The sequence below is a fragment of the Oncorhynchus mykiss genome, chromosome 12 (genome assembly GCF_057628025.1).
Source record: "Oncorhynchus mykiss isolate SJ-2025 chromosome 12, ASM5762802v1, whole genome shotgun sequence".
Classification (NCBI taxonomy): Eukaryota; Metazoa; Chordata; class Actinopteri; order Salmoniformes; family Salmonidae; genus Oncorhynchus; species Oncorhynchus mykiss.
The window spans coordinates 11,576,763-11,604,453 of NC_143033.1; the positions used below are offsets into that span (position 1 = coordinate 11,576,763).

Consider the following 27,691-nt stretch of genomic DNA (forward strand, 5'->3'; position numbering starts at 1 on the left):
AATAAGGGACCATAACGATGACATTTTCTCATCCATCTGTCCTCCAGCCAAGCTGACTGCGTCCCACTTCGGAGGAGGAGGCCTACTGAGAAGGAAGACCCCAGGAGAGAAGGACGATAAGGGGAACCACAAAGTCAAGTCCAGACAGCAACTCTTCGAGGAGCTCATCCTCAAGTCCAAACAGGAAAAGGTGAGCTTCCCTCACCTATTAGAGGATACGCTTTATTGTCGTCATAGCCCCACAGTGGAGGTAATGTCATAATACCCATAAAACCTAGCCATCAAACAGGGAAATGTTTTTTCCATCATTAATTTTTCCCATATGTGATTTTAGAAACCCTTATGTAGACTTACCCTGGCGGGACATTTTGAAAACCATTTAAATCTCTCTCACAAGGTAACTCTTTGTCTGATAGAGAGGCATCGTTAGGCAAATCATGGCTGGGTCTTCCTGTATTAATCCGTAATGGGCTGTAGCCCCTGCCACATACGGAGGGTGTCAGAGCCTGTGTAGTATGATTCCACCTTATTCCTATATTGTCCTTTTGATGACTCTTTGGAGGTCGTAGCTGGACTTCTTGTACTTGTTTCTGTCCTCAGCCACAGCATTAGGGTTGTCTGCGATAGCCCTGTGTGCGGTCGTCCTTTAGTTTAGCGCCAACCTCTATTTTAATCCAGGGCTTTTGATTGGAGGAGCAGCGAACCTTAGGGGACAACGTCTGCCGACGCATTTCCTAATGAAGCCAATGATGGTGATTATCTTTCCTTATTGTATGTCTGTGGGTAATTTAAGCAATAAGACCAGAGGGGGTTGCTCTTCTGCACGATGCAATGCGGAGTGCCTGGACACAACCCTTAGCCGTGGTACATTGGCCATATCTCCTAAACCCCCTAGGTGCCTTACCGCTATTGTAAACTGTTTACCAATGTAATTAAAGCAGTAAAAAATATTGTTTTGTCATACCCGTGGTATACGGTCTTGCCTCGATATGGTACTTACAGTATATGGCTCTGGTTCCTACCTCTTGTAGTCACTGAACAATTGTACTTTTCTGTGTGAAACACTGCATAACATGTCAGGTCAGGAAAAAAGACCGGGAAATAGCCGTCTGACAAATGTGGATTCTGTTCCATTCGTTTTCTGACAGTGAGCTCCCGACTTCTGTGCAAATTGTTTTGTTCTGTCTGACAGTGTTCTGTCAAGTTGACGTGTTAGTGACGTCTTTCTCACTCTCTATTTCCCTGTTGTGCGCGCTCTCTCTCTCTCTCTCTCTCGCTCTCTCTCCCTCTCTCTCTCTCTCCCTCTCTCTCTCTCTCTCTCTCTCTCTCTCTCTCTCTTTCTCTCTCTCTCTCTCTCTCTCTCTCTCGCTCTCTCTCTCTTTCTCTCTCTCTCTCTCTCTCTCTCTCTCTCTCTCTCTCTGTCTCTCTCTCTCTCTCTCTGTTTTCAGATCATTTACCTGAAGATAACAGCGCTGCTGTTCCCCACCTCAGACTTCCGCCACCCCGTCACCACCCAGCCTTACTGTACATCAGCCAGGCCCTCACCAATGCTATTATCCTAGCGTGTGTGTGCCTGTGTCAAGTTGTCTGGAATGGAAAAGTTCCTCCTTCACAACCATAGAAACACAAACAAGCCTGTTTCTCAGCTAATTTAAAGACTTCTCAATCACCTTCTCCTCTTCTTCTCTGTTCTCAACCAAGTCATCCTGTCTGAAGGCTTATCTTTCACAGGATTTCATCATCTCCATCTCTTATCCACTTCGAATCGACCCTTTTCCCTCAGTAGAAATCTCTCTTGGCCTCCAGTCTCCCTTATGAAGGGAGCTGGAGATCCAGACCTGGATTCAAATACTATTTGAAATCTTTCAAATAGTTTCCGCATTTGCTCTAGCCTGGTCAGAGTGCCAGATGGGCGGGGTTTGCGACTATTCAAGTGGATCCATTGTGCCAGGCAAGCTCAATCAAGCCCAGCTAAAGTATTTGAAATGATGTCAAATAGTATTCGATTCCAGGTCTGCTTTGAACCGGTTTGAGAGGAGAAGAGCGCCGTGTTCTCGCTTTGATCATGATGTTTATGTAGTGGGCTAAGCTCCAGATGTTGCTCAATTGTTTATGTTGCCACATGCCTGCACTTTCATTAAGACTCAGACTTTCCTTTTGACCCAAGGAGTCCTGTTGTTTTTTTGTGTTGGATATGGTGGTGTTGTCAAAGCAAACCTAGCCAGGGGAAAAGATGATGAAAGGAAGTTGTATTATTGTGTAACATCCACACTCCAACAGCTTAATGAGTTTGTGGTTTTGTGAACAGGCTGGAGAACATCAGAGCCTGAAGCTAATGATGACAGTTGGAGAAAAGACCAGAAGTGTCAAAGGTCATCGAGTAGTAGGAGATAGATATTGTTTTTCATATTTATGTTTGTATTATGGTTGATCTGCATATGTGTATGTTTGCCTCTTTTTAGTACGTTAGCAAAGTTGTGATTTTTGACTAGTCATTTCACTAGTGTGTGTGTGTGTGTGTGTGCTAGGGTTTTTCTACAGTTTCTGTACCATAATGGGGTATTACCTGAAGTGCACACAAGGGGTGCACAAAACAAAACAATTTAAACAACATGGATCTTGATCCAGGGGGGGATTGATTGTCTCTGCTGTAACCAAGAAGCTTGATCTTGACATCTAGCCACTTAGCTAGCAAGTTAGCAAACCAAATCATAGCTGGGCTGCATCTAATTTATTTGGCACATTTTAGATAGTTATATATATATATATTTTTTAAGGTATTGAAAATCATACAGTCGGTATGTCTAAATACCCCAGGATGAGTGTCAAAACGAACACTGCGCATTTACGAGTCAATCTCAAACGCTAGTTGGTGAGTCCTCTAGGGCTCCGCTGAGCCCCTTGGAAGCCTCTTATTGACTCGGCGCCCTTGGCAGCAACATCTTCCCATTTAGTTTTAATATGTTACCTAGCAACAACAGTCACTACAACAGTCACTACAACAGTCACAACAACGACGGCCTCAAAAATAAGTCCGAATAAATCAAGATATCTGTAAATTATTTGAAGTTTTATTTCGAATTTGTCTTTGTTACATATAGGTAAGGAGTTTCATGTTTTTTGTTGTTGTTGAGTTTGATCATGTAAGTTACACGAAAACTGTCCATTATTAACTAGCTAAGCTTTAGCTCTAAATCTGAGCCTGTGACTTCACATGAAACCAAAGAGAAGATAACCAACCAGCTAACGGAGCTAATGCAACACTAAATACAATGCTCCTTCCATAAACTAGCTACTGTGTGTAGTAACATTATTTCATCATAGCCTGCTCTGTCCCGAGTCAGTACAGCAGCGAGTCTGTTGCTGTGTGTTTAGCTGACCCAATGTTACAACGTAGTGATTGGTGTTTTGGTACGGACTGACTGCTGGGAACATGTCTACAACATCAGCAAGCTGTCAAACGATCGTAAATAAGTGACAAACTACATGCTGTTTATCAGTTCAGTGCCTAACATCCGACCTAAGCTAGCTATCTAAAATTCCATCCTTGTGTTTGTCAGTGAAGCTAACTATCAGCAGACAGCCTACAACAAGCTCAAACCAGCTGATGAAATCGCTGGCGACTGATATACTATCACATATTTTGTAGAGAAATATATGTTAGTTTTTACAACGTACTCACTGTCTATCGGAGTAACGTCTGTGGCTGCCCCAGGTCCCCTGTACGTACCCAGGTTTTGTAGCAAGTTGAGTCATGCTATTTTGTTATATTGATAAGTGAGTTGGGATGTCGACTGCACATCGTCTCAATGCTCATTTTGTCCAAAACACTTGCAGACTCGAGTGATCACCATCGAACACAACAGCAAGTAGCCCTTTATCAAGGGGCCAATATTCGGTTTTAGATTCAACCGGTATATCGTCCAAGCCTAGTGTGTCTGTGAATGTTTGTAGTAGCTTTCTGCCTAAAGGATGTGACACCAGGCCTGGAGTGCTGTGCTGCCTGACTGTAGAGTACCTCCTTCTCCAAGATGAGCTCAGGACAGAACCTCAACTTCCTGCTGGGTGTACTACAGCTGGCCGTGTCAGACGAGACCTCTACAGGTAACGATGTCTCTCTAACTTCATGAGTTATTGCCCTATCTTCTCAGCAACTCACTTGGTCCCATTCAAGCTTTTCTTATTGGACAAATTCAATTAGGTCCCTCCTCGTTTCAGCCTCTTTGCTTCCATTTGGTTCCTACTGAACATGACCCAGGCTAGCAGTCTAATACCAGGGTTGGAGGCAAACATATGTAGCACATTCATTTCTGGAGCAAACAATTGCTGAAATCTGCATTATTTTATTAGCGGTCGTTTGTAGCTCAGTTGGTAGCGCATGGTGCTTCTAACGCCAGTAGTCGGTTCGATTCCCCGTACCACCCATACATACAATGAATGCAAGCATGACTGTTAGACGCTTTGGAAAAAAGTGTCTGCTTAATGGCATTTATTATATTATTCGAACATCGCTACAAACTGAAGTCCACTAAGTCTATCAACGTGAACCGACATTGAGATCTTCTCATCTAGCATAGCTTAAATTCTGCCGATGACGGCTTGGCATAGCTGTGAAACTATTTCACCAGGCACTGCTAGTGCCATGGTGTCCTGACTGCACTCTACAGCACTCTGCAGTATTAGACGGTGGCTGGCAGACACAGCGAGGCAATTGCAATAGAGACAGTCAGGCTGTCATAGGTTGTTGGTTATTTATGTGTTCATTAGGACCACAGTGGACGAGCAGCGTTCTACTGCTCTGATGTCACAGACGTGATGATAACAATGGAACTCCGAGAGTGAGAGGGACCATGCCTACGTGGCTGATTGAGTTGCATAGCAGCACATATTATGCAGACTACACACAGCAGTGTGGATTGGCATGTAAACTGACATCACAGCGGGTGTGGCTGATTATGCTACTACGGTACTGAAGGCCCGGTGGCTGGGTAGACTGCAAGGTTGGGGTCAATTTCATTTCAAATCATTCAATTCAGGAAGTAAAATCAAATGTTAATCATGAGGAGTCCTTTGTCTCATCAAAGCCCTGTCTGTTTTCATTTTAAAATGCTCAGGCCGATCCCCTCGGTCTGAGCCCCAGGCCCCTGGCATGACAGGCTGCTGTGTCATTTTCCTTCCCTCCAGGTTACTCAGTGGTGCAGCCCTTCAGGCAGAGCTGGAAGGGCAGTGACCCGCTGGTGCTGTCAGACCCACAGCCTGCCTCTGTCTGCTACGCTGCAGCTCACCTTCACCACTGATCTGGGTACAGATCACTGCAGGTGAGACTGAGAGAGCAGATCTGTAAGGTGGAAGTGATCTGGTGGAAGCTCCACCTCTACACTGATTCTACCTATCCAGACCGCTCAGATACACAGCTCCACCTCTACACTGATTCTACCTATCCAGACTGTTCAGACACACAGCTCCACCTCTACACTAATTCTACCTATCCAGACCGCTCAGATACACAGCTCCACCTCTACACTGATTCTACCTATCCAGACCGTTCAGACACACAGCTCCACCTCTACACTGATTCTACCTATCCAGACCGTTCAGATACACAGCTACACTGATTCTACCTATCCAGACCGTTCAGATGCACAGCTCCACCTCTACACTGATTCTACCTATCCAGACCGTTCAGATACACAGTTACACTGATTCTACCTATCCAGACCGTTCAGATACACAGCTCCACCTCTACACTGGTTCTACCTATCCAGACCGTTCAGATACACAGCTCCACCTCTACACTGGTTCTACCTATCCAGACCGTTCAGATACACAGCTCCACCTCTACACTGGTTCTACCTATCCAGACCATTCAGACACACAGCTCCACCTCTACACTGATTCTACCTATCCAGACCGTTCAGACACACAGCTACACTGATTCTACCTATCCAGACCGTTCAGATGCACAGCTCCACCTCTACACTGATTCTACCTATCCAGACCGTTCAGATACACAGCTCCACCTCTACACTGATTCTACCTATCCAGACCGTTCAGATACACAGCTCCACCTCTACACTGATTCTACCTATCCAGACCGTTCAGATACACAGCTCCACCTCTACACTGATTCTACCTATCTAGACCGTTCAGATACACAGCTACACTGATTCTACCTATCCAGACCGTTTTAGATCTCCATGTTGAATGGTTAGGCCCAATGTTAAGGGGTAGGGAACAAATTGGGCTGTGTGTCTTCAGAGATGAGACCGAGATCAGGCAGGCAGTGAGTGTGGGCAATGGGATAATTACAATTGGTCAGAATTAGTCAGCAGTGTTCTATTTCTCCTTCACACTACATCTGGTGTGTAGGCGTAGGGAGCGAGGGAGGGAGCGAGCGAGGGAGGGAGTGAGGGAGGGAGCGAGCGAGGGAGGGAGGGAGGGAAGGAGCGAGCGAGGGAGCGAGGGAGGGAGCGAGGGAGGGAGCGAGGAAGGGAGTGAGGGAGGGAGCGAGGGAGGGAGGGAGTGAGGGAGGGAGTGAGGGAGGGAGCTAGGGAGGGAGTGAGGGAGGGAGCGAGAGAGGGAGTGAGGGAGGGAGGGAATGAGGGAGGGAGCGTGTAAGCCATATCCTATGAATGTGCCAGGACCTTCTCTGCCATTATCCTAGCCCTCATTCTGAATTATAGGTTTAGTAATGAGGTGTCAAATTCAAGTACACCCCTCCTCTGAAGTTGTTGAGTGGGACGATGTACGGTGCACCCTATTCCCTATGTGGTGCACTACTTTTGATCAGGGCCATTAGAGAACAGGGTGCCATTTGGGATGCATTTGTAGTGCAGGAGGAGGAGTGAAGAGGGTTGACGTGGATGAACTAGTGCTATTCTGTCATCATTGTCATCAAGATATGTGCTGCTGTTAGTTGTAGGGCTGGCACGGTAATTGTATAATTGTGTAACTGACAAATCACATTTTATTTGTCACCTGCCCCGAATACAACAGGTGATTATTGAGGTACACCACCATGAAAAGAAAATGACTGTCATAATTGTTTTAATGAACTTCATTTTCAAGTTGACCAACTTTACCCAAAAGCAGTAAAGTAAAGGCCTATCCAGAACCGTAGATTTTTTTTTTCACATATTTTTTAATTTTTTTCCCTCCCCAATTTTGTGATTTCCAAATGGTAGTTTTCAGTCTTGTCCCATCGCTGAAACTCGGGAGCCATGCTTCCTCCGAAACACGACCCAGCCAAACCACGCTGCTTCTTGACACACTGCTCGCTTAACCCAGAAACCAGCCTCACCAATGTGTCGAAGGAAACATCGTCCAGCTGGCGACCGAAGTCAGCATGCAGGAACCTGGCCCGCCACAAGGAGTCGTTGGAGTGCGATAGGACAAGGAAATCCCAGATGCCAAAACCTCCTCTAACCCGGACGATGATAGGCCCATTGTGCGTCACCTCATGGGTCTCCCGGTCACAGCCAGCTGGGACACAGCCTGGAATTGAACACTGGTCTGTAGTAATGCCTCAAGCACTGCGATACTGTGCCTTAAACTGCTGCGCCACTCAGGAGGCCAAACAGTCTAGCCAGTTTTAGAATGGTGTTGTGGAACAAACAGCTGACTGAAGACAGCTTCAGCCAATGTTCTCTTGAGTCTGTTTCCGTGACAACATGCAATCTTTACGTGATGGAACTTTGTTGCTCTTTGTTTTGGAGCAAATGAGTATCATTAAATACATGTACCCAATTCCTTAGTAAAAACAGCACCCATGTCGTGGCAGTCAGGAGCAAAGGAGAGGAGACCCATGACCGTCACAGCCCTAGTTAGTTTATTTGAGCAGTAATGATACTGGCACCCATTTTCCTGTTTTAAATCAGTTGATTGTTTCCTCTGAAACACACACACACACACACGCACGCACGCACGCACGCACGCACACACACACACACACACACACACACATACACGCACACACACACACACACACACACACACACAAACAAACAACAACTACTCATAAACCATTTATACCTATAGCCACTTGGTGTGCGGCCATATCCTAACTGTCTAGATTCTTGTGGGGCTTACAAAGGCCGATGCAGGGCTATGCTGAGTGAATAGACGAAGTGTGTGTGAAGTGTCAGCCCTGTGGTAATTATCAACACTGTGTTAGCTGCTAGGAATCAGCCTCAAGAGATTAGAGTCAGTATGACCCTGTAGGGTAGTGGACTGCATTCACACACTCCTACCCGGGCGAGAGAGAGAAAAGTGTGTATGTTTGCTGTGTGTATGAGTGAGTGTGTCCGAGTGTGTTTTTCCGTTTATTCTTGTGTGTTTGTGCCTGTTTGTTGAAATGGTCACTAAATCAGTGTGTACTTGTATTCTGTCCTAATGATGTCCCACTGTCTGTCCTCTCCTTAGGATGTCTTTGGCCACTTGTCTAGACCTGCTGTAGTGCTGCTCCTCACTCTACAGAGAACTCACTTCCTGTAGCCACATCTTCCAGCCAATCAGCATACTGCTCTCCAAACACCGTCCTGTCAAAACGTGCCCTACAGCCTTACAGGTGAGTGGAACTGCATTGTCAGTAAGCCCTGGGCAAATGTTGCTTTTTGACCCTAAATTAGTGTCCAAAATCGAGCATAGAAAAATAAAAAAGTTTGTTTGCTTAAAAGAAGCAGTGGTCACCTTAGTGACCCTGTATGTAACGCTATGGCCAGGGTCAATTTCAATAAGGATAATTGGAATTTCAATTTACTTCCTGAAATGACTGACTTGAAATGGAATTGATCCCAACTCCGGGCTACCCCTTATTTCCCCGTCTGCCGCTACAGTGAGTCCTTGTTTTTGTCCATCACCAAATGGGAATAGTGGTCAATCAGCAGATAAATGACCTTCACCAGAGGTCACGCAGACCAGAAAGATGCTTATTCCCAGCTCACCCTCACTGAAATGAAGACTATTTCACCACTAGTTGTCAATGATTGCAAGTCCACATGTTTTGGTATAGGAGGTTTTCCTCTACACAATGGAATGTATTAAAAACACATATGATCTTCTAGCTGGTTAGTGCGTGGATGGTATCTGACAGTAAAACAACTTTTTAAATGTTTACCAAAGCAAAGCAGCACTTCCTATTTGACCTTTTATCTGTGGACGTTGGCTGACTGATTTAACTCACATTAGACAGTTGTAATATAACCTTGTACTTTGTGTTTCCGTTATCCCAAGAGGATCATGGGAAAGTCCTTGGGGCCATATCTGGCTCCAAGACATCACATCCTCCTTGGTCTTGGAGAAGAAGAAGCCCATTCCTCTTGAACTGCTCACATCAAAGATTGTAGAAGTGAGTAAGACTTCTGAATTCAGTCATTTGTATAGCATGGCTTTCTGAAGATTGGGATAGAGAAGGATGATATTCCTCTCTAGTGTCACCTTAACCCATGTTGCTCGCACCAAAGATAGTAGAAAAATTGTGTGAGAGTGAGAGAGATTTGATTTGAGTTAGTTGTGAAAAATGACTCCTTGAAGATTTAGGTAGTGGAACTATTTCCTCCTTAGTGTGTTACCTTCACTTAGCTGTAAACCTTTTAACATTTGAATTACATTTTTTACATGGCATTAATTTTGTACTTTCTCTCGATTCTTCTTTTTTTCTCTCTAGGCTGAACTATGGGAAGAAGCAAGGGAGCATGAAGGAGGAGAGGGAGAAGGAGAGGTTGAACCACAAGTATAAGAAGGAGTTTAAGGAAGCTCTGACAGAGATCTGTAAAGACACCCACTTCCTGGCCCCAGAGAAACTCAGCGAGGTCATGGGCAGGTCTGTAGGACAACCTCTTCTCTCTTAATCAATCTAAAAGTTACTACATTTTTATTTTATTTTTTATAAAGCATTTGATTTGGTCTGGCTAGGGTTTGCACTTTTTGCACTTTTTAATTGGTTCCAGGCAGCCAGGCTCAATTAAACACAGCTAAACTATTTGAACTACTATTTGATTCCAGGTCTGCACACTGCAAAATACACTTTTCCCCGTAGAAATGACCTGATGTTTTTTTGTGTGTGTGTAGGGATGCGAAGAGGAAGGTGAAGGAGCTATTTGGCAGTCTGGAAACTCAGGAGGGCGAGTGGAAGACTCTGAAGAGGAGGAGGAACAGCAGACAAAGACCTATTCCCAACTGAAGAGGAGGAGGAACAGCAGACACTGACCTATTCACAACTGAAGAGGAGGGGGAACAGCAGACACTGACCTATTCACAACTGAAGAGGAGGAGGAACAGCAGACACTGACCTATTCACAACTGAAGAGGAGGGGGAACAGCAGACACTGACCTATTCACAACTGAAGAGGAGGAGGAACAGCAGACACTGACCTATATACAACTGAAGAGGAGGGGGAACAGCAGACACTGACCTATTCACAACTGAAGAGGAGGAGGAGGGGGAACAGCAGACACTGACCTATTCACAACTGAAGAGGAGGAGGAGGAGGAACAGCAGACACTGACCTATTCACAACTGAAGAGGAGGGGGAGGAGGAACAGCAGACACTGACCTATTCACAACTGAAGAGGAGGAGGAGGAAGAACAGCAGACACTGACCTATTCACAACTGAAGAGGAGGGGGAACAGCAGACACTGACCTATTCACAACTGAAGAGGAGGAGGAACACCAGACACTGACCTATTCACAACTGAAGAGGAGGGGGAACACAAGACACTGACCTATTCACAACTGAAGAGGAGGAGGAACACCAGACACTGACCTATTCACAACTGAAGAGGAGGGGGAGGAGGAACAGAAGACACTGACCTATTCACAACTGAAGAGGAGGAGAAACAGCAGACACTGACCTATTCACAACTGAAGAGGAGGAGGAGGAGGAACAGCAGACACTGACCTATTCACAACTGAAGAGGAGGAGGAGGAGAAACAGCAGACACTGACCTATTCGCAACTGAAGAGGAGGAGGAGGAGGAACAGCAGACACTGACCTATTCACAACTGAAGAGGAGGGGGAACAGCAGACACTGACCTATTCACAACTGAAGAGGAGGAGGAGGAGAAACAGCAGACACTGACCTATTCACAACTGAAGAGGAGGGGGAACAGCAGACACTGACCTATTCACAACTGAAGAGGAGGAGGAGGAGGAACAGAAGACACTGACCTATTCACAACTGAAGAGGAGGAGGAACAGCAGACACTGACCTATTCACAACTGAAGAGGAGGAGGAGGAGGAACAGAAGACACTGACCTATTCACAACTGAAGAGGAGGAGGAGGAGAAACAGCAGACACTGACCTATTCACAACTGAAGAGGAGGAGGAGGAGGAACAGAAGACACTGACCTATTCACAACTGAAGAGGAGGAGGAGGAGGAACAGCAGACACTGACCTATTCAAAACTGAAGAGGAGGGGGAACAGCAGACACTGACCTATTCACAACTGAAGAGGAGGAGGAGGAGGAACAGAAGACACTGACCTATTCACAACTGAAGAGGAGGAGAAACAGCAGACACTGACCTATTCACAACTGAAGAGGAGGAGGAGGAGGAACAGCAGACACTGACCTATTCACAACTGAAGAGGAGGAGGAGGAGGAACAGAAGACACTGACCTATTCACAACTGAAGAGGAGGGGGAACAGCAGACACTGACCTATTCGCAACTGAAGAGGAGGGGGAACAGCAGACACTGACCTATTCACAACTGAAGAGGAGGAGGAGGAGGAACAGCAGACACTGACCTATTCACAACTGAAGAGGAGGAGGAGGAGGAACAGCAGACACTGACCTATTCGCAACTGAAGAGGAGGAGGAGGAGGAACAGAAGACACTGACCTATTCACAACTGAAGAGGAGGAGGAACAGCAGACACTGACCTATTCACAACTGAAGAGGAGGAGGAGGAGGAGGAGGAGGAGGAATGGCAGACACTTACCTATTCGCAACTGAAGAGGAGGAGGAACAGCAGACACGGACCTATTCACAACTGAAGAGGACGAGGAGGAGGCGGAACGGCAGACACACACCTATTCACAACTGAAGGGGAGGGGGAACAGCAGACACTGACCTATTCACAACTGAAGGGGAGGGGGAACAGCAGACACTGACCTATTCACAACTGAAGAGGAGGAGGAGGAGACACTGACCTATTCACAACTGAAGAGGAGGGGGAACAGCAGACACTGACCTATTCACAACTGAAGAGGAGGGGGAACAGCAGACACTGACCTATTCACAACTGAAGAGGAGTGGGAACAGCAGACACGGACCTATTCACAACTGAAGAGGAGGGGGAACAGCAGACACTGACCTATTCACAACTGAAGGGGAGGGGGAACAGCAGACAATGACCTATTCACAACTGAAGAGGAGGAAGAACAGCAGACACTGACCTATTCACAACTGAAGAGGAGGAGGAGGAGGAATGACAGACACTGACCTATTCACAACTGAAGAGGAGGAGGAGGAGACACTGACCTATTCACAACTGAAGAGGATGGGGAACAGCAGACACTGACCTATTCACAACTGAAGAGGAGGGGGAACAGCAGACACGGACCTATTCACAACTGAAGAGGAGGGGGAACAGCAGACACTGACCTATTCACAACTGAAGGGGAGGGGGAACAGCAGACAATGACCTATTCACAACTGAAGAGGAGGAAGAACAGCAGACACTGACCTATTCACAACTGAAGAGGAGGAGGAGGAGGAATGACAGACACTGACCTAATCACAACTGAAAAGGAGGAGGAGGAGGAACAGCAGACACTGAACTATTCACAACTGAAGAGGAGGAAGAACAGCAGACACTGACCTATTCACAACTGAAGAGGAGGAGGAGGAGGAATGACAGACACTGACCTATTCACAACTGAAGAGGAGGAGGAATTGCAGACACTGACCTATTCACAACTGAAGGGGAGGAGGAGAAACAGCAGACACTGACCTATTCACAACTGAAGAGGAGTAACAGAAGACACTGACCTATTCACAACTGAAGAGGAGGAAGAACAGCAGACACTGACCTATTCACAACTGAAGGGGAGGAGGAGAAACAGCAGACACTGACCTATTCACAACTGAAGAGGAGGAGGAACAGAAGACACTGACCTATTCACAACTGAAGAGGAGGAAGAACAGCAGACACTGACCTATTCACAACTGAAGAGGAGGAGGAGGAGGAACAGCAGACACTGACCTATTCACAACTGAAGAGGAGGACGAGGAGGACGAGGAGGAGGAGGAGGAATGGCAGACACTGACCTATTCACAACTGAAGAGGAGGAGGAACAGCAGACACTGACCTATTCACAACTGAAGAGGACGAGGAGGAGGCGGAACGGCAGACACTGACCTATTCAAAACTGAAGGGGAGGGGGAACAGCAGACACTGACCTATTCACAACTGAAGAGGAGGGGGAACAGCAGACACTGGCCTATTCACAACTGAAGAGGAGGAGGAGGGGGAACAGCAGACACTGACCTATTCACAACTGAAGAGGAGTGGGAACAGCAGACACGGACCTATTCACAACTGAAGAGGAGGAGGAGGAACAGCAGACACTGACCTATTCACAACTGAAGAGGAGGAGGAGGAGGAACTGCAGACACTGACCTATTCGCAACTGAAGAGGAGGAGGAGGAGGAACAGAAGACACTGACCTATTCACAACTGAAGAGGAGGAAGAACAGCAGACACTGACCTATTCACAACTGAAGAGGAGGAGGAGGAGGAGGACGAGGAGGAGGAGGAGGAATGGCAGAGACTGACCTATTCACAACTGAAGAGGAGGAGGAACAGCAGACACGAACCTATTCACAACTGAAGAGGACGAGGAGGAGGCGGAACGGCAGACACTGACCTAATCACAACTGAAGAGGAGGAGGAGGGGGAACAGCAGACACTGACCTATTCACAACTGAAGATGAGGAGGAGGGGGAACAGCAGACACACACCTATTCACAACTGAAGGGGAGGGGGAACAGCAGACACTGACCTATTCACAACTGAAGAGGAGGGGGAACAGCAGACACTGACCTATTCACAACTGAAGGGGAGGGGGAACAGCAGACACTGACCTATTCACAACTGAAGAGGAGGAAGAACAGCAGACACTGACCTATTCACAACTGAAGAGGAGGAGGAACAGAAGACACTGACCTATTCACAACTGAAGAAGAGGAAGAACAGCAGACACTGACCTATTCACAACTGAAGAGGAGGGGGAACAGCAGACACTGACCTATTCACAACTGAAGAGGAGGGGGAACAGCAGACACTGACCTATTCACAACTGAAGAGGAGGAGGAGGAGAAACAGTAGACACTGACCTATTCACAACTGAAGAGGAGGGGGAACAGCAGACACTGACCTATTCGCAACTGAAGAGGAGGAGGAGGAGGAACAGAAGACACTGACCTATTCACAACTGAAGAGGAGGAAGAACAGCAGACACTGACCTATTCACAACTGAAGAGGAGGAGGAGGAGGACGAGGAGGAGGAGGAGGAATGGCAGACACTGACCTATTCACAACTGAAGAGGAGGAGAAACAGCAGACACTGACCTATTCACAACTGAAGAGGAGGAGGAGGAGGAACAGCAGACACTGACCTATTCACAACTGAAGAGGAGGAGGAGGAGAAACAGCAGACACGGACCTATTCGCAACTGAAGAGGAGGGGGAACAGCAGACACTGACCTATTCACAACTGAAGAGGAGGGGGAACAGCAGACACGGACCTATTCACAACTGAAGAGGAGGAGGAACAGCAGACACGGACCTATTCACAACTGAGGAGGAGGGGGAACAGCAGACACTGACCTATTCACAATTGAAGAGGAGGAGGAGGAGAAACAGCAGACACACACCTATTCACAACTGAAGGGGAGGAGGAGGAGAAACAGTAGACACTGACCTATTCGCAACTGAAGAGGAGGAGGAGGAGAAACAGCAGACACTGACCTATTCCCAACTGAAGAGGAGGAGAAACAGCAGACACTGACCTATTCACAACTGAAGAGGAGGAGAAACAGCAGACACTGACCTATTCACAACTGAAGAGGAGGAGGAGGAGGAACAGCAGACACTGACCTATTCCCAACTGAAGAGGAGGAGAAACAGCAGACACTGACCTATTCCCAACTGAAGAGGAGGAGAAACAGCAGACACTGACCTATTCGCAACTGAAGGGGAGGAGGAGGAGAAACAGCAGACACTGACCTATTCGCAACTGAAGAGGAGGGGGAACAGCAGACACTGACCTATTCACAACTGAAGGGGAGGAGGAGGAGAAACAGCAGACACTGACCTATTCACAACTGAAGAGGAGGAGGAGGAGGAGGAGGAGGAGACACTGACCTATTCACAACTGAAGAGGAGGAGGAGGAGGAGGAGGAGGAGACACTAACCTATTCACAACTGAAGAGGAGGGGGAACAGCAGACACTGACCTATTCACAACTGAAGAGGAGGAGGAACAGCAGACACTGACCTATTCACAACTGAAGTGGAGGAGGAGGAACAGCATACACTGACCTATTCACAACTGAAGAGGAGGAGGAGGAGGAACAGCAGACACTGACCTAATCACAACTGAAGAGGAGGAGGAGGAGGAACAGCAGACACTGACCTATTCACAACTGAAGAGGAGGAGGAGGAGGAACAGCAGACACTGACCTAATCACAACTGAAGAGGAGGGGGAACAGCAGACACTGACCTATTCACAACTGAAGAGGAGGGGGAACAGCAGACACTGACCTATTCACAACTGAAGAGGAGGAGGAACAGCAGACACAGACCTATTCACAACTGAAGAGGAGGGGGAACAGCAGACACTGACCTATTCACAACTGAAGAGGAGGAGGAGGAGAAACAGCAGACACACACCTATTCACAACTGAAGGGGAGGAGGAGGAGAAACAGTAGACACTGACCTATTCGCAACTGAAGAGGAGGAGGAGGAGAAACAGCAGACACTGACCTATTCGCAACTGAAGGGGAGGAGGAGGAGAAACAGCAGACACTGACCTATTCACAACTGAAGAGGAGGAGGAGGAGGAACAGAAGACACTGACCTATTCACAACTGAAGAGGAGGAGAAACAGCAGACACACACCTATTCAAAACTGAAGAGGAGGAGGAGGAGGAGAAACAGCAGACACTGACCTATTCGCAACTGAAGAGGAGGAGGAGGAGAAACAGCAGACACTGACCTATTCACAACTGAAGAGGAGGAGGAACAGCAGACACTGACCTATTCACAACTGAAGAGGAGGAGGAGGAGGAGGAGGAGACACTGACCTATTCACAACTGAAGAGGAGGAGGAGGAGGAGGAGGAGGAGACACTAACCTATTCACAACTGAAGAGGAGGAGGAACAGCAGACACTGACCTATTCACAACTGAAGAGGAGGAGGAACAGCAGACACTGACCTATTCACAACTGAAGTGGAGGAGGAGGAGGAACAGCAGACACTGACCTATTCACAACTGAAGAGGAGGAGGAGGAGGAACAGCAGACACTGACCTAATCACAACTGAAGAGGAGGGGGAACAGCAGACACTGACCTATTCACAACGGAAGAGGAGGAGGAGGAGGAACAGCAGACACTGACCTATTCACAACTGAAGAGGAGGAGGAGGAGGAACAGAAGACACTGACCTATTCACAACTGAAGAGGAGGGGGAGGAGGAGGAACAGCAGACACTGAACTATTCACAACTGAAGAGGAGGGGGAACAGCAGACACTGAACTATTCACAACTGAAGAGGAGGAGGAGGAGGAACAGAAGACACTGACCTATTCACAACTGAAGAGGAGGAGGAACAGCAGACACTGAACTATTCACAACTGAAGAGGAGGGGGAGGAGGGGGAACAGCAGACACTGACCTATTCACAACTGAAGAGGAGGAGGAACAGAAGACACTGACCTATTCACAACTGAAGAGGAGGAGGAGGAGGAACAGAAGACACTGACCTATTCACAACTGAAGAGGAGGAGGAACAGCAGACACTGAACTATTCACAACTGAAGAGGAGGAGGAGGAGGAACAGAAGACACTGACCTATTCACAACTGAAGAGGAGGAGGAACAGCAGACACTGAACTATTCACAACTGAAGAGGAGGAGGAGGAGGAACAGCAGACACTGACCTATTCACAACTGAAGAGGAGGAGGAGGAGGAACAGAAGACACTGACCTATTCACAACTGAAGAGGAGGAGGAACAGCAGACACTGAACTATTCACAACTGAAAAGGAGGAGGAGGAGGAACAGCAGACACTGAACTATTCACAACTGAAGAGGAGGAGGAGGAGGAACAGCAGACACTGACCTATTCACAACTGAAGAGGAGGAGGAGGAGGAACAGAAGACACTGACCTATTCACAACTGAAGAGGAGGAGGAACAGCAGACACTGAACTATTCACAACTGAAGAGGAGGAGGAGGAGGAACAGCAGACACTGAACTATTCACAACTGAAAAGGAGGAGGAGGAGGAACAGCAGACACTGAACTATTCACAACTGAAGAGGAGGAGGAGGAGGAACAGCAGACACTGAACTATTCACAACCTAAGAGGAGGAGGAACAGCAGACACTGACCTATTCACAACTGAAGAGGATGAGGAGGAGGAGGAGGAACAGCAGTCACTGACCTATTCACAACTGAAGAGGAGGAGGAGGAGGAGGAACAGCAGACACTGACCTATTCACAACTGAAGAGGACGAGGAGGAGGAGGAACAGCAGACATTGACCTATTCACAACTGAAGAGGAGGGGGAGGAGAAGGAACAGCAGACACTGACCTATTCACAACTGAAGAGGAGGAGGAGGAGGAACAGCAGACACTGACCTATTCACAACTGAAGAGGAGGAGGAACAGCAGACACTGACCTATTCACAACTGAAGGGGAGGGGGAACAGCAGACACTGACCTATTCACAACTGAAGAGGAGGGGGAACAGCAGACACTGACCTATTCACAACTGAAGAGGAGGGGGAGGAGGAGGAACAGCAGACACTGACCTATTCACAACTGAAGAGGATGAGGAGGAGGAGGAGAAACAGCAGACACTGACCTATTCACAACTGAAGAGGAGGGGGAACAGCAGACACTGACCTATTCACAACTGAAGAGGAGGAACAGCAGACACTGACCTATTCACAACTGAAGTGGAGGAGGAACAGCAGACACTGACCTATTCACAACTGAAGAGGAGGAGGAGGAGGAACAGCAGACACTGACCTAATTACAACTGAAGAGGAGGGGGAACAGCAGACACTGACCTATTCACAACTGAAGAGGAGGAGGAGGAGGAACAGCAGACACTGACCTATTCACAACTGAAGAGGAGGAGGAGGAGGAACAGAAGACACTGACCTATTCACAACTGAAGAGGAGGGAGAGGAGGAGGAACAGCAGACACTGAACTATTCACAACTGAAGAGGTGGGGGAACAGCAGACACTGAACTATTCACAACTGAAGAGGAGGAGGAGGAGGAACAGAAGACACTGACCTATTCACAACTGAAGAGGAGGAGGAACAGCAGACACTGAACTATTCACAACTGAAGAGGAGGAGGAGGAGGAACAGAAGACACTGACCTATTCACAACTGAAGAGGAGGAGGAGGAGGAACAGAAGACACTGACCTATTCACAACTGAAGAGGAGGAGGAACAGCAGACACTGAACTATTCACAACTGAAGAGGAGGAGGAGGAGGAACAGAAGACACTGACCTATTCACAACTGAAGAGGAGGAGGAACAGCAGACACTGAACTATTCACAACTGAAGAGGAGGAGGAGGAGGAACAGCAGACACTGACCTATTCACAACTGAAGAGGAGGAGGAGGAGGAACAGAAGACACTGACCTATTCACAACTGAAGAGGAGGAGGAACAGCAGACACTGAACTATTCACAACTGAAGAGGAGGAGGAGGAGGAACAGCAGACACTGAACTATTCACAACTGAAAAGGAGGAGGAGGAGGAACAGCAGACACTGAACTATTCACAACTGAAGAGGAGGAGGAGGAGGAACAGAAGACACTGACTTATTCACAACTGAAGAGGAGGAGGAGGAGGAACAGAAGACACTGACCTATTCACAACTGAAGAGGAGGAGGAACAGCAGACACTGAACTATTCACAACTGAAGAGGAGGAGGAGGAGGAACAGCAGACACTGAACTATTCACAACTGAAAAGGAGGAGGAGGAGGAACAGCAGACACTGAACTATTCACAACTGAAGAGGAGGAGGAGGATGAACAGCAGACACTGAACTATTCACAACTGAAGAGGATGAGGAGGAGGAGGAGGAACAGCAGTCACTGACCTATTCACAACTGAAGAGGAGGAGGAGGAGGAGGAGGAACAGCATACACTGACCTATTCACAACTGAAGAGGAGGAGGAGGAGGAGGAGGAACAGCATACACTGACCTATTCACAACTGAAGAGGACGATGAGGAGGAGGAACAGCAGACACTGACCTATTCACAACTGAAGAGGATGAGGAGGAGGAGGAGGAACAGCAGTCACTGACCTATTCACAACTGAAGAGGAGGAGGAGGAGGAGGAGGAACAGCATACACTGACCTATTCACAACTGAAGAGGACGATGAGGAGGAGGAACAGCAGACACTGACCTATTCACAACTGAAGAGGAGGGGGAGGAGGAGGAACAGCAGACACTGACCTATTCACAACTGAAGAGGAGGAGGAGGAGGAACAGCAGACACTGACCTATTCACAACTGAAGAGGAGGAGGAACAGCAGACACTGACCTATTCACAACTGAAGGGGAGGGGGAACAGCAGACACTGACCTATTCACAACTGAAGAGGAGGGGGAACAGCAGACACTGACCTATTCACAACTGAATAGGAGGGGGAGGAGGAGGAACAGCAGACACTGACCTATTCACAACTGAAGAGGATGAGGAGGAGGAGGAGAAACAGCAGACACTGACCTATTCACAACTGAAGAGGAGGGGGAACACCAGACACTGACCTATTCACAACTGAAGAGGAGGGGGAACAGCAGACACTGAACTATTCACAACATCTTTGTACTGTCAGTTACAGACTTTGTAGTATTTTTTTCAACATTGTTGAGTAAAATTTCTGAGAACAACTACAGTACAAACGTATTCCTACCCCTTGGATTTCATTTAGTTACAAAGCGGGATTAAAATGGATTTCATTTAGTTACAAAGTGGGGTTAAAATGGATTTTGTTTAGTTACAAAGTGGGATTAAAATGGATTTAATTTTGTTACAAAATGGGATTAAAATGGATTTCATTTAGTTACAAAGTGGGATTAAAATGGATTTTGTTTAGTTACAAAGTGGGATTAAAATGGATTTAATTTTGTTACAAAATGGGATTAAAATGGATTTCATTTAGTTACAAAGTGGGATTAAAATGGATTTAATTTTGTTACAAAATGGGATTAAAATGGATTTCATTTAGTTACAAAGTGGGATTAAAATGGATTTAATTTTGTTACAAAATAGGATTAAAATGGATTTCATTTAGTTACAAAGTGGGATTAAAATGGATTTCATTTAGTTACAAAGTGGGGTTAAAATGGATTTAATTTAGTTACAAAGTGGGATTAAAATGGATTTCATTTAGTTACAAAGTGGGGTTAAAATGGATTTAATTTTGTTACAAAATGGGATTAAAATGGATTTCATTTAATTACAAAGTGGGATTAAAATGGATTTAATTTAGTTACAAAGTGGGATTAAAATGGATTTAATTTTGTAACAAAATGGGATTAAAATGGATTTAATTTAATTACAAAGTGGGATTAAAATGGATTTCATTTAATTACAAAGTGGGATTAAAATGGATTTCATTTAATTACAAAGTGGGATTAAAATGGATTTAATTTTGTTACAAAATGGGATTAAAATGGATTTCATTTAATTACAAAGTGGGATTAAAATGGATTTCATTTAATTACAAAGTGGGATTAAAATGGATTTAATTTATTTTTGATAAATTCCTAACTAAAATAGTTGCACCCCTTTTCCCCTCAGAATTGCCTCAATTTGTCGGGGCATGGACTCTACAAAGTGTCGAAAGCCTTCCATAGGGATACTGGCCCATGTTGACGCCAGTGCTTCCCACAGTTGTGTCAAGTTGGCTGGATGTCCTTTGGCTGGTGGACCATTCTTGATACATACGGGAAACTGTTGAGCGTGAAAAACCCAGCAGAGTTGCAGTTGTTGACACTCTCACACCAGTGCACCTAGCCCCTACTATCGTACCCCGTTCAAAGGCACTTAAATCTTTTGTCTTGCCTATTCGCCCTCTGAATGGCACACATACATAATCCATGTCTCAGTTGTCTCAAGGCTTAAAAATCCTTCTTTAACCTGCCTCCTCCCCTTCATCTCCACTGATTGAAGTGGATTTAACAATTGACATCATAGCTTTCACTTGATCAGTCTGTCATGGAAAGAGCAGGTGTTCCTAATGTTTTGTACACTCCGTGTGTAAGTGTTCTGCCTTTTTGTTTAGGCAATCCTAAATTAGTTCAGGAGTAAAAATTGGCTTAACAAATCACTTAAGGTACATGGACTCTGTCTGTGTTAAATAATGGGGGTTGGCATGATTAATGAATGACTAACCCTTCCTCTGTCCCCCATACATACAACATCTGTAAGGTCCCTCAGTCAAGTGTTACATTTCAAGCACAGAATCAACTACAAAAACCAGGGAGCTTTTCAAAAGCCTCAAAGAAGTGCAGTGATTGGTAGATGGGTAACAATAATAAATCAGACATTGAATATCTCTTTAACCGTGGTCAAGTTAATAATTATGCTGTGGATGATTTATTAAACCACCCAGACACATCAAAGATGCCTTCGTCCTGAACTGAGCAGGAATGAAACTGCTCAACAAGGCACTAAAGTAATAGTGAAAAAGAAAGAACAGCAATGGAATAGACTTTGGGCCTAAATTCAAAGCCTTATGTTTGGGCCAAATCCAACACAACACATCACTGAGTAACTGCCTCCTTATTTTCACTCATGCTGGTGGCTGCGTCATGTTATGGGTATGCTTGTCATCGGACTAAATAGAAACGGGATAGAGATGAGCACAGTCTGCTTTACAGCAGAGACTGGGAGCAGGACAATCTACAACACAATAACAAATCTACACTGGAGTTGCTTAACCAAGAAGAGTGAATGTCCCTGAGTGGGTCAAATTACAATTTTCACTTGCTTGAAAATCTATGGCAAGACTTGGAAATTGCTGTCTAGCCATGATCCCCAACACCTTGACAGAGCTTAACATTTTCTTTTAAGAATAATGGGCAAATATTGCACAATCCAGGTGTGTGAAGTTCTTATAGACTTACCCATGAAAACAAATCTGTAATCGATGCCAAAGGGAGTTGAATACTTATGCAAACTACTACATTTTGAGTTATTTAATTTCTATTCATATTTTTTTATAATTTCTTCCACTTTGACATTAGAGTATTTTATGTGGATTATCTAAAATACAAAAAAAGACATACATTTTAATCCCACTTTGTAACACAATAAAATGTGAAGAAATCCAATGTGTCTGAATACTTGATATTAATCGAGTCGCTTGGTTCTAACCAGTGGTTTTGCTTATGGCTTTGATGTTATTGACTCTTGACACTGACACATCCTATCGTGAAAATATGTCTTACATTTTGAGTGTCAAGTCCTTTCACCACTATGGGCCAAGGGCCAGGGTATGCAGTCTCTATTTGCTGTACTTGAAATGTAATTCAAATGTTCTTCCTCTGTCCCAATAGCCTTTGCGTTGACTTATCTTACCATGCACATTTGCAAAAAAAGTATGCATCTGTTCAAAGTCATAAACATTGTATTTGTATTGATGATATTCTAATACAATGTGGATGAGAACTTCTACTTCTCTAACAAACCCAGTCATTTTAGATTGACAATGTTTAGAGATGCGCAATTATTACCAGAAACAAACCACAGCAGCTGTAATGCACTCAAGTCAAGCTTTGTTTATTAAGTAGTACTTGGTATACATTTATGTGAACGTCTTCAGTTATGTTACATAACATGAAAATAGGTGGGGTAAAGGGGGTTTAAATGACATTTTAAATAAAAGTGATGTGTTGTTTTGACGAGTTAACCGTAGCACAGCGTGACATGACAAGGGCTGACAGGGGTGGGCTGGTTGGGAGGAGGTGGTGGTGGGGGGCTGACAGGGGCGGGCAGGGCTGGGATGAGGGGGTGGGGTTGACAGGGGTGGGCTGGTTGGGAGGAGGTGGTGGGGGGTTGACAGGGGCAGGCAGGACTGGGAGGAGGTGGTGGGAGGTTGACGGGTGGGCTGGTTGGGAAGGTGTGATGGAATGTGCTAGGTGTTGACAGTGGGTGGGGGCAGAAGGAGGGTGGGGGGCTGATAGGGTGGGAGGGTAGGTGGAACAGAGGAGTGAAGGTAGGGGGAGTTGACAAGCTTGGTGGTAGGGGAGAACGTGGGGTGCTCAGGCAGACCGTCTGGCAGCTGGTGAGTCTCCACACTGCAGGACATTGAGGTGGTCCTCTGTGACAGCTCCTACAGGGGAGGAGAGAAACATGGTACGTATAGAGGGTCAAAAACACAGGGAGCATAGACAGAAAGTAAACAGAACAATTTAGGAATGATCTAATCTGGGAGTCTACCTTTTGATCTGAAGCGCTCCTCTGTCTGGAATGATATTTAGACACCTAAACAATGGGAATAAATGTTGCTCTATTTTAAGGGTTAACGGTGCTCTGCTTGCAAACAGCATGATCAGGGATTTTGTACATTTGACTTGGTAATTATTTTCTGATATCACCACGTTTCTGTAAGCCTCACACTTTGATGAGCGCTAAAGAAACTTGTATTAATGTTTCCCCAACATTTCCTTCCAATCTGACATGACTCATGCCCTACTAGGGGAGCTGTTGCCCATCCATGATGACCATTAACCAACACACCTTAAGCTTCTGGTTGTTTCCCTGCAGAGATCCCCAGCCTGCTCTCCTCTCCCTCCAGCAGCTTCCTGTAGACTGCGATTTCAGCGTCCAGCTTCAGCTTGATGTGCAGCAGCTCTTGGTAGTCGGCCAGGTACTTGCCCATCTCCATCTTGGTCTCGCAGAGCTGGTGCTCCAGCTGAGCAATGATACCCTCCAGGCCTCCAACCTTATCCATGTGGGCCATCTCCATGTCCTCTAGCTGTTGCTCCAGGGCCGCGTTTCTCGCCCTCAGCCCGTCGATCTGGTTCTGGAGGTCTGTCACCTGGTTGTGGAAGGTGGTGATCTCTTCTTTCATGGACTTCATCTGCTCTTCTTTCTTGCCTGCGACTTCTTTGAGGGTTTCAAACTTGCCCTTGTACCACTTCTCGGCTTCCTGGACGTTCTTGGCCGCCACAGTCTCAATCTCGGCGCGCATGTTGCGGAGGTAGGCGGCGAGGTCGGGGCGGTCACCGTCGAGTTCCGTGGTCACCTTGGAGTCCTCGATCTGCTTCATGAGGTCGGCAACTTCCTCGTCATGCAACTTCTTGAGGAACTCAATCTCGGCCACCAGCTGTTCGACACTCTTCTCGAGCTCAGCCTTCTGCAGAGTGGCATTGTCAACGTCTTGACGGAATTCCCTCAGGATCATCTCTGCCTCCTCTGGAGACGGACAAATAGAGAGTGGATGAGTTGGAAACACAACAGCAGTGATGTTAGTACTCTATAAAGTATTGGCATCAATTGTATTTGATGGGGTGTATGATAAGCCTGTATACACACTAATCAAATGTGATTATACATCGGAGGAAAATATCTGGTTCCATTTTTCATGCAAACAAAAGTACATCATACCCTCTCCAACAACTGTTTATGTCTATATAACAATGACGTGAATCTATATGATTCGTTTCAGCCAATCTCCCCACTTCCCAGACAGTGTGAGACCCTACCTTTCAGTGCTAGCTCCTCTTCCAGTTTCATTCTCCACACCTCCACCTCCTCCTCAATGTATCCCCTCTCGATATCAGCAGCTCCCTTCTCATTGGTCAAGGCTTCGATCAGCTCCCTCATCTCCTTGAACTTGAGGTTGTACTCTTCTCCGATGCCGGTGGGGCCTCCCTTGAAGCGGCCCTGTAGCGCAGCCAGCTCGGCCATCAGCAGGGCGTTCCTCTGTTCAAGGGCCTGTACTTTTTCGATGTAGCCTGCAAACCTCACGTTTAGCTCCTGCATCTCCTCCTTCTCGTTGGCATGGACCTGGTGTATCTCTGTGCCCAACTCCACAGCCGAGGACACGTGGCCGTCCTGGTATCCGGAGCGTCCACGGTTGTTGTACGAGGATCCACGGCACCGAGAGGGAGAGGGGCTCTGAACTCGCATACTGCTGCGTGCCCCACTCACCTGCAGGGACTGGGATTTCTGGGAATAGGAAGATCCTCTCATGTTTGGTTCTCAGTGTGTTACAAAGTGTCTTCTAGAATCAGATGATTTGTTTGTTCTTGAGTATAGTTCCAGTTCCACTAAACAGGAAGGCCTCTTCTGGTGTTCTCTCCCTTTGCTGGCTGGCCCACCTTGCTGTTGTGCTGACAGTCTCTCAGATCGACCTGTGGCTTTTATAGGGCCGCAAAGAATGTCTCAGACTCCCTTGAAAATCTTGCAGGGTTTTGAAATGTTTTAAATGTGGATCATTACTCTCATCAAAGACCTGCAGCACCACAGTCTTCATTTGCTAGCTAGCATTGCATTGTTAGTAGTGGGGATGGGTGGAGTTTGCACGGCCCTAACGCCTCCATATGAAATAGTGATATGAGCATGTATGCCCGCTATTTTTCACTCTCTTCTCACTTAGGGCGCTGCTAGGGACTCGGGAGGGTGTGAGGCAGGGTAGGGAGGGGCTTTAAGCGCATTGGAAAACGATGACCAAGTGACTTATGTTCTTCGGCAACAGTTTTTACAGGAAGACTTTCTGACACGTTCCCTCATATATGAATCAAGGTGTCAGACACCAGTCTCCAGTGGAGACATTATTTAAACAATACTATTAACCTTCTCCAAGAATACAAGAGACTTCCTAAGGCTGGTAGTGACGTTAAGGAGAACAGTAGGGCTCCTACTTCATTTGAGTCTCTGTCGTCTCAGGATATGGACTACGCCAAACAGGGCAGTAACAATAGTAAGGCTATGTCTTGATATTTTAGATCCAGGTGCCTCTATTTGTGTTATAAAAATATTTTACTGGATCTATGGACAACCACTATTTATTAGTAATAATGGTTTAAAGCACCTGCACACTATTGGAATGTTTGGCAATGTTTTGACTTTAAGTGGTAATCTGACAAAAAGGGAAATCTGCATAATTGATGAGACACTACTGGTTATGATTGATGAGACCCTATTGGTTATGATTGATGAGACACTATTGGTTATGATTGATGAGACACTACTGGTTATGATTGATGAGACCCTATTGGTTATGATTGATGAGACACTACTGGTTATGATTGATGAGACACTACTGGTTATGATTGATGAGACCCTATTGGTTATGATTGATGAGACACTACTGGTTATGATTGATGAGACACTATTGGTTATGATTGATGAGACACTACTGGTTATGATTGATGAGACCCTATTGGTTTTGATTGATGAGACCCTATTGGTTTTGATTGATGAGACCCTATTGGTTATGATTGATGAGACACTATTGGTTTTGATTGATGAGACACTATTGGTTATGATTGATGAGACACTATTGGTTATGATTGATGAGACCCTATTGGTTTTGATTGATGAGACCCTATTGGTTATGATTGATGAGACCCTATTGGTTATGATTGATGAGACCCTACTGGTTATGATTGATGAGACCCTATTGGTTATGATTGATGAGACCCTATTGGTTATGATTGATGAGACCCTACTGGTTATGATTGATGAGACCCTACTGGTTATGATTGATGAGACCCTATTGGTTATGATTGATGAGACCCTATTGGTTATGATTGATGAGACCCTACTGGTTATGATTGATGAGACCCTATTGGTTATGATTGATGAGACCCTATTGGTTTTGATTGATGAGACCCTACTGGTTATGATTGATGAGACCCTATTGGTTATGATTGATGAGACCCTATTGGTTATGATTGATGAGACCCTACTGGTTATGATTGATGAGACCCTATTGGTTATGATTGATGAGACACTATTGGTTATGATTGATGAGACCCTACTGGTTATGATTGATGAGACACTATTGGTTATGATTGATGAGACCCTATTGGTTATGATTGATGAGACACTATTGGTTATGATTGATGAGACACTATTGGTTATGATTGATGAGACCCTACTGGTTATGATTGATGAGACACTATTGGTTATGATTGATGAGACACTATTGGTTTTGATTGATGAGACACTATTGGTTATGATTGATGAGACACTATTATTTTCTGTAGTTTGTACAGTTGGTTCACACACTCTGTTCCTCCTCACTCGAATCACATTTAAAATCAATATACTACCTATGTTTTCATGACATTTTTACTCCACTCTACATTCATGGACATGAGATTATTGCACTTTTAAGTGATATCCTCTGGGTTCACATTGTGCAATTTGTTGTATATGTCTGTTACCCAAATAAATGAATGGTG

General features: G+C 45.9%; 1 protein-coding gene across 2 annotated transcripts; it reads right to left on the bottom strand.

Annotated features, from left to right (window-relative positions):
• Positions 1-23,033: 23,033 nt before the first annotated feature.
• Positions 23,034-25,770, bottom strand: LOC110536953 (vimentin). 2 transcript variants are annotated; one of them, XM_036936906.2, is made up of 4 exons: positions 24,983-25,770; positions 24,015-24,692; positions 23,715-23,759; positions 23,034-23,607 (listed from the first exon to the last, which is right to left on the bottom strand). In XM_036936906.2, the coding sequence occupies exons 1-2, from the start codon at positions 25,470-25,472 to the stop codon at positions 24,016-24,018; spliced, it is 1,167 nt and encodes a 388-aa protein (XP_036792801.1). In that variant the 5' UTR covers positions 25,473-25,770; the 3' UTR covers positions 23,034-23,607; positions 23,715-23,759; position 24,015. The 2 variants fall into 2 exon arrangements, with proteins under 2 accessions (XP_036792801.1, XP_036792802.1); XM_036936907.2 differs by lacking the exon at positions 23,715-23,759 and having other exon boundaries at positions 24,983-25,753.
• Between the last annotated feature and the right edge of the window lie 1,921 nt (positions 25,771-27,691).

Coding starts and splice junctions, on each gene's coding strand:
- LOC110536953 (XM_036936906.2), bottom strand. CDS start 25,472: ATGAGAGGATCTTCCTATTCCCAGAAATCCCAGTCCCTGCAGGTGAGT. Junction 24,693..24,982: donor AGAGGAGCTAGCACTGAAAG/GTAGGGTCTCAC, acceptor GTCCGTCTCCAG/AGGAGGCAGAGATGATCCTG.